The sequence below is a fragment of the Kogia breviceps genome, chromosome 8 (genome assembly GCF_026419965.1).
Source record: "Kogia breviceps isolate mKogBre1 chromosome 8, mKogBre1 haplotype 1, whole genome shotgun sequence".
Taxonomy (NCBI): Eukaryota; Metazoa; Chordata; class Mammalia; order Artiodactyla; family Physeteridae; genus Kogia; species Kogia breviceps.
Genome location: NC_081317.1, coordinates 9,756,901 through 9,770,000, shown reverse-complemented (window position 1 = coordinate 9,770,000; position 13,100 = coordinate 9,756,901). Strand labels below are relative to the sequence as shown.

The window sequence follows — 13,100 nt, the reverse complement described above, 5'->3', positions numbered from 1 at the left end:
GAAAAAGTCCTTCCTGTTGAAGAAGGCAGTGAAATTTTATCACAGCTATTGCTATTCATAAATCTTATATCTATTTTAATTCAATCTGGCCCTAGCCTCTGAGTCGCTGCACCACAATTTGATTACTATAACCATACTTTTTAACTGCTGTCAGGAAAGACAGCGCCTTATACAAACATCTGCTGGAACACATGCCTGCGTTCTCCAGCACCAGCCTTAAATCACGCTCTGGTGATGAATCTTTATCTGACACTAATACTTTTTAACTTCATACAGACAATTAAAATGAATTGTAGCTAAATGCACATATAACAAATCAATTTAATCTTTGGTTGCATAGTAGCATATTTTGCAAATTTCCTAAACTTACTTTCTTACATGTATCTTTGTCTAGGTGTTAAAACTTCAATTTAACAGAAAGGAGTGGAGATATTAATAAAATACTGCTCTTATGATACTGCCATGTAGCTGCAAGCCTCAGAGAGTAATGACATTTGAAATTTATCACTGCCATTTTTTTAAAAGTCCACATTTATGTGTGGAGAGTGCCAAGCTGGGCTTCATTAAAGAGTGACCAAAGCTGCCCTCTAGGAATTAATACAATCAAAATTTAGACAAACTCACCGAGGATAACGAACTGGGTGAATGTCACTGCTGCCTCCCAATTCCAGCCTTCCGTATCGACCTATACTGCAGTACCTACCACGTTTGCTCTACAGGAAGTTGTTCACGGGTCCGTTCCTCTGCTCAATCAGATGTACCTGAAGTCATGGACCACTGTCACGGTCCCCAGCACAGGGCACAACGCTGACTATGAAGGGTGGTTCCTCCACTTGTTGGCTATATGGCCACTCTCATCTTCAAATTCCTCTATGGCGGTTAGCCCTGTCTGATTCATCAGTGCCTAGCACAGAGCCAGTATGCCATAAACATTTAAAATGAACCAGTACAATGTGGGCACTTAGTAAATAATTTGTTGGATGGATGGATGGACGGATTAATGAATCCACTCTGCATACCAGGAAGATCAGTGGAAAGAAAAAAGCACTTGTGGGACATACACTAGATTTGGTGTGTAAAGCATTCCCCTTCCCCAGCCCCTATATCTCATCCTTTCTTTATTACATGTAAGAAAACTGAGGCTTACAAAATGCAGTAACTCACCCAACAGACATAACTGATAACAAGGGCTAAACCAGTCTGTCAGATTTCAAGTCCACTGGTAAAGGGAAAATTATTTTGTTTTTAAATTTTGAAAAATTTCAATTCTTAATAATATTTTGTTTCCTGCATAACAATGACTGTAAAACAGTCGAAGAAAGAAAGCTGTGGTAATGGAATAAGGAGTTGAATACCAGCTCTGCCAAATACTAGTGGGATCTCCTTGAGCAAGTCACTTTCTCTTCTGAGCCTCAGTTTCCTCATCTGTAAAATGGAGATAATGCTCCCTCCATCACAGTTTTGTTATGATCAATTAAAAGAGGAAAGTAGCAACATATATGTAGAAGATCAATTCTTCAAGAGTTCAAGTTTTCCCATCTATAACCTTCAACATGTCACTGATGTCAATTACCTCCCAATCACAAAACTATGGAATCTTAAAGCCAAAAGGAATCCAAGAAAGAGATCACCTAAGTCAAGTTCCTCATTCTAAACATGCAGAAACTGAGGCTCTGTCAGAGAGATGGGAGGTGCCCTGTCCCAGACTCCATAGTACGGCCAGGGCTAAAACATCTTCATGTCTGTGTTCTCTCCACCACATGGTCTTCCAGTACTTGAACTCAGGTTTCCATTTTGTAAATACGAATGCCATTAAGAATGAAAATTAAAATCTCTAAGGATTAGAACACCTAGATTCTATGCCCAGCTGCGTGACCCTAAGCTGTCATTTGATATTTCTGGATAGCTGTTTTCAAGATAATAAAATCAGGGCCTTGTACTTTGAGCGACTAGATAATCTCTCCATTGCAAATTATGCAGAGCGAGGTGCCCCAGATGAGAAAGCTCAGTATAAAATCCCGCCATCCCCAGTCCCCACCACACCTATAAAACAGATTGTCTCCCATGCTTTCCCTGGGGACTCAGTGTTTGATATTCATTCCAACCAGATTTCACCTGCTAATCTTGTAATTAATTAGCCAGGAAGAGGGTAGTACCACAACAGTAATCTCGTTATAACAAAAAATATGTCCATGTTTTACCTCTTATTCCCCTAACGTTCAAGAATTACAATCAATATATTTTCTTAAATGACACCTGACATCTGCCTCATTTAAAATTACTCTCTCATTTTCTCCTCTTAATGGCCTGATGAGCTGAGTGAGGCATCTGAGAGTATAGCCCTGTCTCAGAGAAGAGGTGACCCACTTCTGGGGCAATTCCTTAGCCAAAGTTCCAAAGCTGGCTATGAAGCGGAAGCAAAAAAGAGGCTCCTGCCTCCTAGCCCACTCTCATCTCAGACACCACTGCCTCAGACACCCCCAAATACAAACCAAACAAACAGGGTGCACCCTATCCCCTCCAAAAAAGAATATGTGTAGTGTCTTCAAGGACATGGTAACAGGCCCAAACCAGCTCCAGATGGTAACTTCTGCCTCATCCTCCGCCCTCTTTCAGTGCTTCCTAATTCAGGGATGGTATCATCGTCTATTCAGTTCCTCAAGCTAGAATCTGATCTAGAAATCATCCTTGAAACTTCTTTCTCCCCCATTCCCTGCCATATGATCAGTCCATCATCAAGTCCTATCACTTGTACCAACTAAATATCTCTTGCATTCATCTACTCCTTCTCCATTTCCAATAAGTAAGCCCAAGTTATCATCTTTCTTACCTGGACCACTGCAAAAAGTTTCTTGATTGGTCTCTCTAGCCTCACAAACCCTTCTCAAGTGTATTCCCTTCAACACAGCTTCAGTGATCTTTTCAAAACACAAACCTGATTACCTTCCCTCCTCATTAAAACTTGTTCAAGGCTTTCCCGTATTCTTAGATTACAGAGGACACTTCTACCAGCCACTTGTGGTTTGCCCCTGCAGCTTCACCTTTCACCACAATCTACCTCACCCTTGGGTCTCCAGTCACACAGCCTTTTCTTCCAGTTCCCCCAAATTTCCAAGCTCCCCCTTGCCTCAGACCCTCTGTATGTTCTTTCTCCTCACACTTCACCTAGTTAGTTCTTAGCCTTCAGCTCTCAGGTCAAGAGGCACCTTCACAAGGATAACCATTTCTGACCACCCCCCCCCAGACTAGGTCAGATGCCCTTATGATAACTCTCTCAAAGCCCCAAGCATCTCTCCTGGAACTTGGTAATTAATTGGCTTTGATTATATATACTATGACTGCAATTTTACACTTTGTTTGGTGATTATTTACATAACATCTACCCTCCTGCCAAGAGAGGAAGCTTCATGAGGTCAGAAACCAGATCTGTTTTTGCTCACTACTGTACCCAGATTTTACTTAACAGTGCCTGGTACATAGTAGGCCCTCACTAAATAGGAAGTAAATGAATGGCAATGTGGTAAAAGGAAACAAATACATCTCTCAGCACTGACCATATACCAGGTACTTTGCTATGTTATGCATTTATAATTTTCATTAAATACTCACAACATTTTCTGCTAAGTATTATTAACCTCATTTTATAGATATGAAAACAGGCTTAAAGAGGCAAAGTGATTTGCCCAGTATCACACAGCAAGTAGATGGCAAAGTTAGAATTCTAACCCAAGCCTGACAAACATGTTCTTCCCACTGCAAAATTCTGCCTTCCTTTGAAAAGCCTCTGAGTTGATGGTGAATTCTACCTCTGATGGGAGTTTCTAGAAGACAGCTCCACAATCAGAGGAAGCCTCCTGTTCTGGCAGGGCTCAGAACAAACTGCAGAAATGAGGCCTGGATAGAAAGAGCTCAGAGTGGAATAAGCTAGTTTTAAGAGCTAAGCCTTGAGAATTTAACTTCAGAATAGGATGCTGAAAATGCTTTTTTTAAAAAAAAAAATGCTTTCTTTTTGTTTTAAGATTCCTATTTAATTCATTTTGAATACCACCCAGGCAAAAATCCCAAAGTTGGCCCTCAGGATTTTCAGTATAATGTCGAGCAACAGGAAAAGCACTGCATTAGTATAATGGTAAGGGGGAAATAATCTCAGTAAAATCCATTTTTAGGGATTCCCTGGTGGTGCAGTGGTTAAGAATCCGCCTGACAATGCAGGGGACACGGGTTCGAGCCCTGGTCCAGGAAGATCCCACATGCCACAGAGCAACTAAGCTGGTGCGCCACAACTACTGAGCCTGCGAGCCACAACTACTGAAGCCTGCACTCCAGAGCCCTTGCTCCGCAACAAGAGAAGTCACCGCAATGAGAAGCCCGCGCACTGCAATGAAGAGTAGCCCCCACTAACCGCAACTAGAGAAAGCCCGTGCGCAGCAACGAAGACCCAACGCAGCCAAAAATAAATTTATTTAAAAAAATTTTTTTTAAGACATTTAAAAATTAATGAATTTGGTCCTTTTATTGGTATACCACAGTGTGTAAAAAGGTAGTAAATATCTAATATCTTGCTTTAGAACTAGAACAGACTAATAAAAACTGGTCTATAAAAAGGAAGACTAACAAAATACAGTCACAGAGGTAAGTTGCCAAGAGAGTAACTGCTGAAACGACGTTGGGACTTTATTCTCCTTTACTGAAAAAGGTATGTAAAATGAAGCCAATGGAAAAGTGAGACAAACAGCTCCTAATTCAAAATACAGAGTTACCTTAGATATTCCCTCTCTCTCCTCTCCCTCTCTGAGACGGGGCTGGCTGGTGGGGGAGGGTGGCAAAGGTGTTGGTCAGAGGAAAGAAGCAAGGTCAAAGGCCAGAAGGTCCTTAGGCTCAAGGCCATGACTCAGTTCAGGAAACAATAAGCAAAAGCTGCTGTCTAGAAACATAACCAGCACTAAGAAGTCCAGGTTATAATTTTTCGGAAAGAGATCCTGAAACTAAGGTAGCTTAACATATTAGAGGGGACCCTTCCCACGATAATAGCAAATATTCCAAGTTCAGATGAGGAGCATTTTCCTCTAAAGGCAATTCGCTGACCTTTTCTGAGTTTGCAACATTTCTCAGTGGCTTCACACTTTCTGCAAAGTTTTAAGTGACTTCCTTTGAAGAGAGCTATTTAATGCCAATGATTGTAGAAAACGTTTGTTCATAATTATCCAGACATAGACTGGAACAATGCTGAAACAAGAGCAGCATGCAAAAATGTATTTAAGGACTATCATCCCAAAATGCTGCTAAAAGCTATTAACCAGTATGTGTTAATTGCCACAGCATTCATATTAATTTTCACTTCAGGCTCGACACTGTGGAATATTTCCCCTGATACATTTTAAACAAAGTTTAATTTAAGGAACTGCTTCTATCAACACTTATGAAAATTAACAGCCAAGCAATTAGCACTCATGAATTATCCCTTCCCCCATGCTCTCTGCAGCTTCCCTGTTAAAACAGTTTCTAACAGAGAAATGGTTACTTTCTAGCAAGTTAACACAATCAAAGTCACAGTTGTCTGTATGAACCAGCACTGGTTCTGCTTTTTAAAGCACTTGTCAAGGCAAACATGCTCCTTATATTTAGAGTATAATTTAGCTAAGTCAAATAAGTCAAATATTTAATGTTTCACTAAACTGCCAAGCAATTACTAGGATCAAACTACCCTCTCACCTGATGTTTAAAAAATAACCATTGCAAACAAACAAACAAACACACACACACAAAAAAAAGGAAGTAATTACTTGTCTTACTCTTCCTATTTCAAGTTAAAGGTCAAAACCCCACTGGACTGACTCCCTGGACTTCTACAAGCAGACCACCTTCACCCAGTCTGCTGTACATCTTGTGTAACGATGCTAAACTCCTAGTTTTAAGAGCACATTTCCTCTCACTCGATCCTGTCAACAATTTAATGAAGTACAAAGGAGAGACGTCATCACTGCCCTGCACACTTTACAGAGAGAGAAAGAGGCAAAAGTGGGGTATTTGCTGAGCACTTCCTATGTGCTATATCTCAATACTCATCAGGAAGACACACTACCACCATCTCATTCCACATATGAGGACTGCAGCTTCATGAGGTTAAGTAAGTCACCTGAAGTCATACCACTAAGTGGTGGAATTAGGACTTAAACTCAGACCTTACTACAAAATAGATCTGCTTACAAACTAAATTACACTGCCTCTCCCCGTGCTAGGCGCTTTACCCTATTTGAAGGTCTCATCAGCTTTGTTAGGAAGGAACTCAATTTCTTTGCATAGGTAAAGAAACTGAGGTTCAGTGAGGTGAAAACCCTGACTGAGGTGACACAACTGATAATCAGTACCATTTCTTTGTTAGTAACTGTATTGACAGGAGATGGGTATCTGAACTTCTAAGGGTCTACTGATGATTATAATATTGGTAAACTCAGTTTAACCAAAATAGCGATGACGATATACTAGCTAAAGCTTCTCAAGTGATAAGGCATGGGAAAGGGGCTAGATACTTTTTAAAATAAGACCTCTTTTGAGGGCTTCCCTGGTGGCGTGGTGGTTGAGAATCCGCCTGCCAATGCAGGGGACACGGGTTCGTGCCCCGGTCTGGGAAGATCCCACATGCCGCGGAGCAACTAAGCCCGTGAGCCATGGCCACTGAGCCTGTGCATCCGGAGCCTGTGCTCTGGAACGGGAGAGGCCACAATAGTGAGAGGCCTACGTACCACAAAAAAAAAAAAAAAATCCACATATTCAGGGGCACTTAAATCAGTGCTGAATGTTTAACTGCCTGTCACTCCTTCATCACTTCAGAGCAACTCCCTGCCACACCCAACATTTCCCACTTCCAGTGAGATCAGGACTGGCACACGAATGTTCCTGTTGTCTCACCTCTAAAACAGAGGTGGGTTTTGTTAATGAAGCTATTCAGAGGTCCTGTCTTTAACAAGCCCAAAGAATTCAGGCAGATGGCTGAGCCTGGTTTTGCCTTGTCTGGCTAAGCATTCCCTAAAACCACTTGCAATCTGTCCTGGTCTTTTTTCAAATGATCAGTAAATGATCAGAGTTATTAATAACCTATGAATCTGAAACAGTCACGGATAGCATTGCCAATCTGCCAAAAAGATAATATAAACATAGTAATAAACCTGATCAAAAAACTAAAAATTACAATAAAGCATGTACCTAAGTACGGCCTTTCCCTCTTGACAACACGCCTTCAAGAAATTATTAACCCACCACAGTTTTTAAAAAATCAAATTACTAACCAGCTACAGGAACCAAAAACTATTTGAAAGTATTCGCTTTAATTTAATACAATAACTAAGAGATGCTTACCCTTAGAATCACTAAAGCCAACAATTCAGTTTGCACAAATCCTTAAAGATGCCTGCTTACTTACAATGTAACTAACTGTAAAGCCACACCAAAAACAAAATCCTTTTTTCAAATCCAATGCTAGTTTAATCATAAGGAGGATTTCACAGCAGTTAGTCTCTTGAGGAAATAGATAATTAAGTAGTTTTTTAGCATATTTAATTAGACCCCAAACTCTTCCCTGTCCCCTTCTCTCCCCAATTATGTACCATTTGCCCAAGAGACCTAAGCAACTCAGTTAATTATGTAAATAAGGCAAGCTTTATTCCCAAGAAAAGCATTGTGAATATTTGTAGTGGAAAGAACCACATATTTTAGTGGCTTTAACAAACCTTTGCAAAAAAAGGGGGGGGGACTATCAAAACACATGAGAAACTCTTACATTTGAGGCAAGAAACAGGGAGTTCAATAACAAGATGGTGAATCATTAAAACAGGACACTCATTTCACTTCTTAAATATGAGCTGAATAAAAATAAAATAATTCTAAGTTACAACAGTAACAAAAATTTAGTGCTGAACGTCAAATGATTTATGGGAAGAATCAATCTGGAAATTATTAAAGTCGACTCTCACAGAAAAGGCTTTATTATCAAGGGGTTGACATGATCTTAACTCTCGAGGCAGCCATGGTGCTGTTATAACTACTACAATCCCATTATTATGCAATCACAAAATGCTAATTTCATCATTTTGAGGTGTTATTTGAATAGTCATTTTAATTTCTAGGTTACGAAAAGGCTTGACTCAAGTATAATTCTCTATTAATCATTGAGATGTCACTGAATATCATATTGATGCATTTCACAAAGATAGACTAATTTAATATGTACAATACAATATCCTTCAAATATTAGCCACTTTCATTACACATCTGCCAAATGCATCAATATTAAATAATAGATGAGAACAAGGGTTTAATTGTGTTTTAGCAATTGTAATATGTAGGATAATAAAAAAAAATAGCACTGCGTCACAAGATAGACTTATCGATATATAAATCTTTCTTAATCAATTGTGCAATGGTGACTGGGCCATGCTCGCATCCTTTGCTGATTACAAATAGACTTGATATGACAAAAACATCGAGAGTCGTAAGTGTAAACACATATCTAGCAAAAATAGTTCCTTTGTGACTGAGGAAATGGCTTCATTTTATTTTTTAATTTCAAGTTAGATATGTATACATAACAAGCAGAGTTCACAACCTTCTAACAAATCCAAATCCTAAGTAATTTATAATAGAATCTAACAGTATAATGAAAATTCTAGAATATAGTATTTTAAAAGATCTGTGCTACTTTGTTGGCATCACAGCATTATCAAATACTAATTACTCCAGCAATTAACTGCATCCTCAAACAATGAGATGATAGGCAATGGAAGCAAATAAATTCTAGCCATGTAAACTAATCCCAATAATAACATCTCACATATCTAAATGAATGGATTGTAGTAGTTAAGAAAAAAAATCCCCTACAGTCCAACTCACTAGTTTCCAGAGGCTGACATTCCTGTCCCCTAGGGGGACCCTTCCTTCTCTTTGCTGCATTCCACAAGAAGAAACAGGAAAAGGTGGCAGGGGCAGGCTGAAGAGCAGCTCTTCACAGGATACAATCTCTAATTTACTGGAAGTACTTTCTTATGTTTTTTGGAGACAACTCCTGAGCATATTAGGATTTTATGCTATTTATGCATTTTGTTTCTAGTTTTTGTTCTCCTTCCCTGCCAACATCAATAACCTCATGTGCCAATGTCCATATATGCTTACTTAAACCAATGGAAACATACTGAATTGTATGAGGTGAAAGTGTTTCAAAGAAAAAACATCTCCTTGCTCAAAGATGACAACTGACAGAACCAGCATATAACCAGGACCTGATTATAAAAAGTGCAAACATAAGCAAAGAGCTGTATGTTTATTAATTGCAATGATGTTGAAATGAGACAAATTGTACACAATCCCTCCAGGCAACAAGCTATCACTCAGCACACCCACACCACTGCCAGACAGCAAACATAATGGCAATAAATATAAAAATCAACTGCTACTGTCCTGAAAGAAACCCAGCTCAGCTCAGCACAGAGACAAAGAATGGCAGGGAATGGGGAAGAGGGTGCTGCATGTATTGATAGAACTATATTCCAGCTAAAATAGTGGCCGTTTTTCTAAAAGGAAAACAAACACTTTAATTTAGCAACTGCAAATTTTCAGAACAAACAGGAAAAAATTAAGTCATCCTGCATAGCAAGTGTCAAACAAGATTCAATAAAACACTGACATGCAAAGCAATGTCTTAGAATTCTGAAATGAAGCTCTCACCTCTACAACTTCTGGAGTTATAATCAAGAATCAGACAAGACAACCCAAACCGTCTCCCAGAACCACTTTCAAGGCTTTCCAAACAGTCAGACCTTGATTAATTACAGCCCAACCAACCCAAACCTTAGGAGAGAAACACTTAGGAGATAAAACAGGAACACACACACACACACATATACACACACGCACACACAAGTATCTCCAGACTGTTTTTGTTTTTATCCTCCCAAACATATTACTGTGGAAACCACATTAAGCCTAAATCCAGACATTTTTATACCCCAGTCCTGGGAAATGTGAGTGACATTCTATATTTACTGAGTCCCTTTTGAAACCCTAAATCTAAATCTAATAGGAATAAGAATAATAACCAACAATAATTCCATCCAATTGACGTTTTACCTAAAGGGATAGTTTCACGTTTACTTACCTTGCCATCAAATTTGGAATACTCATTAAAGGGGTTATTCAGCTGCAGAGGACACTGCTCCAGGCGTACAGATAATATTGACTGCTTTCCAGAATGTGGAGGTTTCTCTTTGAGCGACTTTTTTTCAAATAGTGACTTTAACTCCTGGGCTGTGATACAAGAGGAAGATAAAAACATCTTTGTGATTACAACACAGAGAGATAACCTGTCCACCTTCCCTAAAAAGTCTTCCTTGGAATCTTGAGGAGGGAGTGTCCAAGACATGTTTAGGTCAGATATGTGCAAAAAGTCTCACATATATGTCTGTGCACTGAAAGAGCAGAGCACTGAAAAACACATAGGTCAGGTTTGTCAACTTAGAAAGACTAGGGTTTAAGGAAGGGGGCAGAGGTCAGCCAAGCCAACAGAACAGCCATTTTGTAAGAGCATTCACAGCTGTGAGACCTGAGATTCAGCCTGGCTCTGCCATCTAACAGATAGATGTGTGATACTGGACCATTCACTAAACTTCTCTGGACTTGTCAACCAGATTATCTTGAAGATGTCTCCTGGCTCTAATATGTGATTTTGAAGTTCTAGTTCTTCAAAGTCAAGGTCCACCTCTTAATCCTCTCACACTTTCCAATGACACCTAGCACGCAATCTGGATGACAAAGATGAGGAAGAGGAAAAGGAGAAAGAGTGTTTTTAATAATAATAGCTAACAGTTACACAGCAAACCAATGTATCTCATCTAATCCTCATAACAAGCTTATGAGGTAGATATTTGCTTTATCTCAATTCTGTCAACTGCAAACTGAAGTGTAGAATATTTTGATTAGCCCTAGGTCACACAGCCAGTAAGTAGCAGGGCTCAGATTTGCACCCAGCCATGGCTCTTAGCCATTAGGCACTAATGAACAAAGTAGACCTTCAATAAATTTTGTTGCATGAATCAATGAATAAAATAATGATTGAAGGAATTCAGATTAAGCTATTAAATCAAAACCTTCAGCACTTATTCATTAGTGAACTAAGACAAGTTAGTTCCATATCTTCTCAAAGATCATTTCATTCTCTATATTAATCTGAATGTCATTTAAGGTGATAGCTGGATGATAAGTACATGGGCGGTCATTATACTTTATATTTTGTGATGTTAGAAAATTTCCATACTTTACACTTTAAATGAATCAATCTTAGATCTTAAAATGTGCAATAAATAAGTTCAACCCATTCCATTCTCGAGCATAGCCAACTTGAACTGAGATCAAACATAAATGTGAAATAGTCACTTAGAACTTTTTAAAAAGGTAACAAGATTATTTTCAACAAACCAGTGGGGGAACTTTATCAAACGAGTCCTTATAGATTTAAGTAGCAAACCAGGAGAAAAGGATCTAATTCTTTTTTAAAATGTGGCACTTGACTATCCAATCCAGATTCTGAATATATGAGTACATGTAATCAACAGATTCATATGTTAATTATATATTAATACCAACAGATTAATGCACATTTGAAAAAGTTTTAGATTACTACTGAAGTGGTATTTTAAATATTGGAAGTACTATTCTACCTGTACTCTATCAATAACTTTATTGCTACACTTTGGAAAAGAATAATCCTTTATTAAATACCTACTAGGAAAAAGCAAAAACAAAAAATCCCACTAGGGGCCAGGAACAATGCCAGGTGTCTTCTTACCCTGTCCTCACAATGATCCTGAAAGACAGATTACCAATAGCTCCATGAAGAAACTGAGGTGTAGCAAACATAAGTCACTTATCCAAGTCACTCTACTGTTATCAGGAGGGTTAAGCGTGAAGTGACGATATATTAACTCTTCCATTCTCAGACTAACTCACACTTAGACCTCTCTCCTCAACCTGTGACGTTTTCCCACTTCCTCTTTCGCTTCCTACATCACGGAGAAACAGAAACAAGCAAAAGAGAACGTTTGCGTGCTTTCACCCGCACTTCCTCCCGCCTTCCCTCCCATCACAACGCAGAGGAACTGCCTATGCCCCTATCAGATCAGCCCCTCCTTTGTGCACTGGATTCCATCCACTCTTGCCGACTCAAGGGCATCAATCAAGCAATTCTCTTCCACCTCGCTTCCATTTTCAATTTTTCCCTCTTACTGGGTTAGTCTCATCAGCGCATAGATACTGAAATACTACTCAGTAAAAAAAAAAAAATTCTCCTGTACTTCCATACTCCCACCCAGTTACTACCCTATTTTTCTGCTCCTCAAAATGGTTGTCTATATTCTTGCTGTCTAATTTTTCTCCTCCCATTCACACAAACCCACTCCAATCAGGCATTCAAGCTCCACTACTTCATCAAAGCGGCCCCTGTTGCTAAATCTACTGGTCAATTTTTAATCCTCATCTTACAAGACCTCTTGGCAGCAGTTGACATTTCACTCCTCCCTTTTTGGAATCCTTTTCTTCACTTGCTGTCCAGGCTACTCCTTCTCAGTCTCCTTGTTGATTCTTCCTCCTTTTTCCCTCAAATCTTTGGCATTCCCCAAGGCATAGTGTTTGGGCCTTTTCTTTATCTACATTCACACCCTCAGTGATCTCATCCAGCCTTATGATTGGCCTCTCCGGCTGCTGCGGAGCACAGGCTCAGCGGCCACGGCTCACAGGCCCAGCAGCTCCACGGCATGTAGGATCTTCCCGGACTGGGGCACGAACCCGTGTCCCCTGCATTGGCAGGCAGACTCTCAACCACTGTGCCACCAGGGAAGCCCCAGCCTTATTATTTTATACACCACTTTAGGGAATTCCCTGGTGGTCCAGTGGTTAGGAATCTGGGCTTTCACTGATGGGGGCCAGGGTTCGATCCCTGGTTGAGGAACTAAGATCCTGCAAGCTGCATGGCAGGGCCAATAAAATAAAATAAATAGGTAAATACCATTTTACAAGAGGCAAAACTAAACTGCAGTGATACAAATCAGAACAACGAT

At 39.6% G+C, this 13,100-nt stretch overlaps 1 protein-coding gene across 7 annotated transcripts in view; it reads right to left on the bottom strand.

The window, feature by feature from the left end:
- Positions 1–13,100, bottom strand: part of MAPKAP1 (MAPK associated protein 1) — a 241,452-nt gene that overhangs the window by 185,317 nt on the left and 43,035 nt on the right. For all 7 annotated transcript variants that reach the window (XM_067040726.1, XM_059073087.2, XM_059073088.2 and 4 more), the window contains one exon: positions 10,148–10,296. Coding sequence is in view for 6 of the 7 variants with exons in the window: in XM_059073087.2 (XP_058929070.1) it covers positions 10,148–10,296 (149 nt within the window). In the remaining variant the exon portion in view is untranslated. The remainder of the gene's footprint in view (positions 1–10,147; positions 10,297–13,100) is intronic.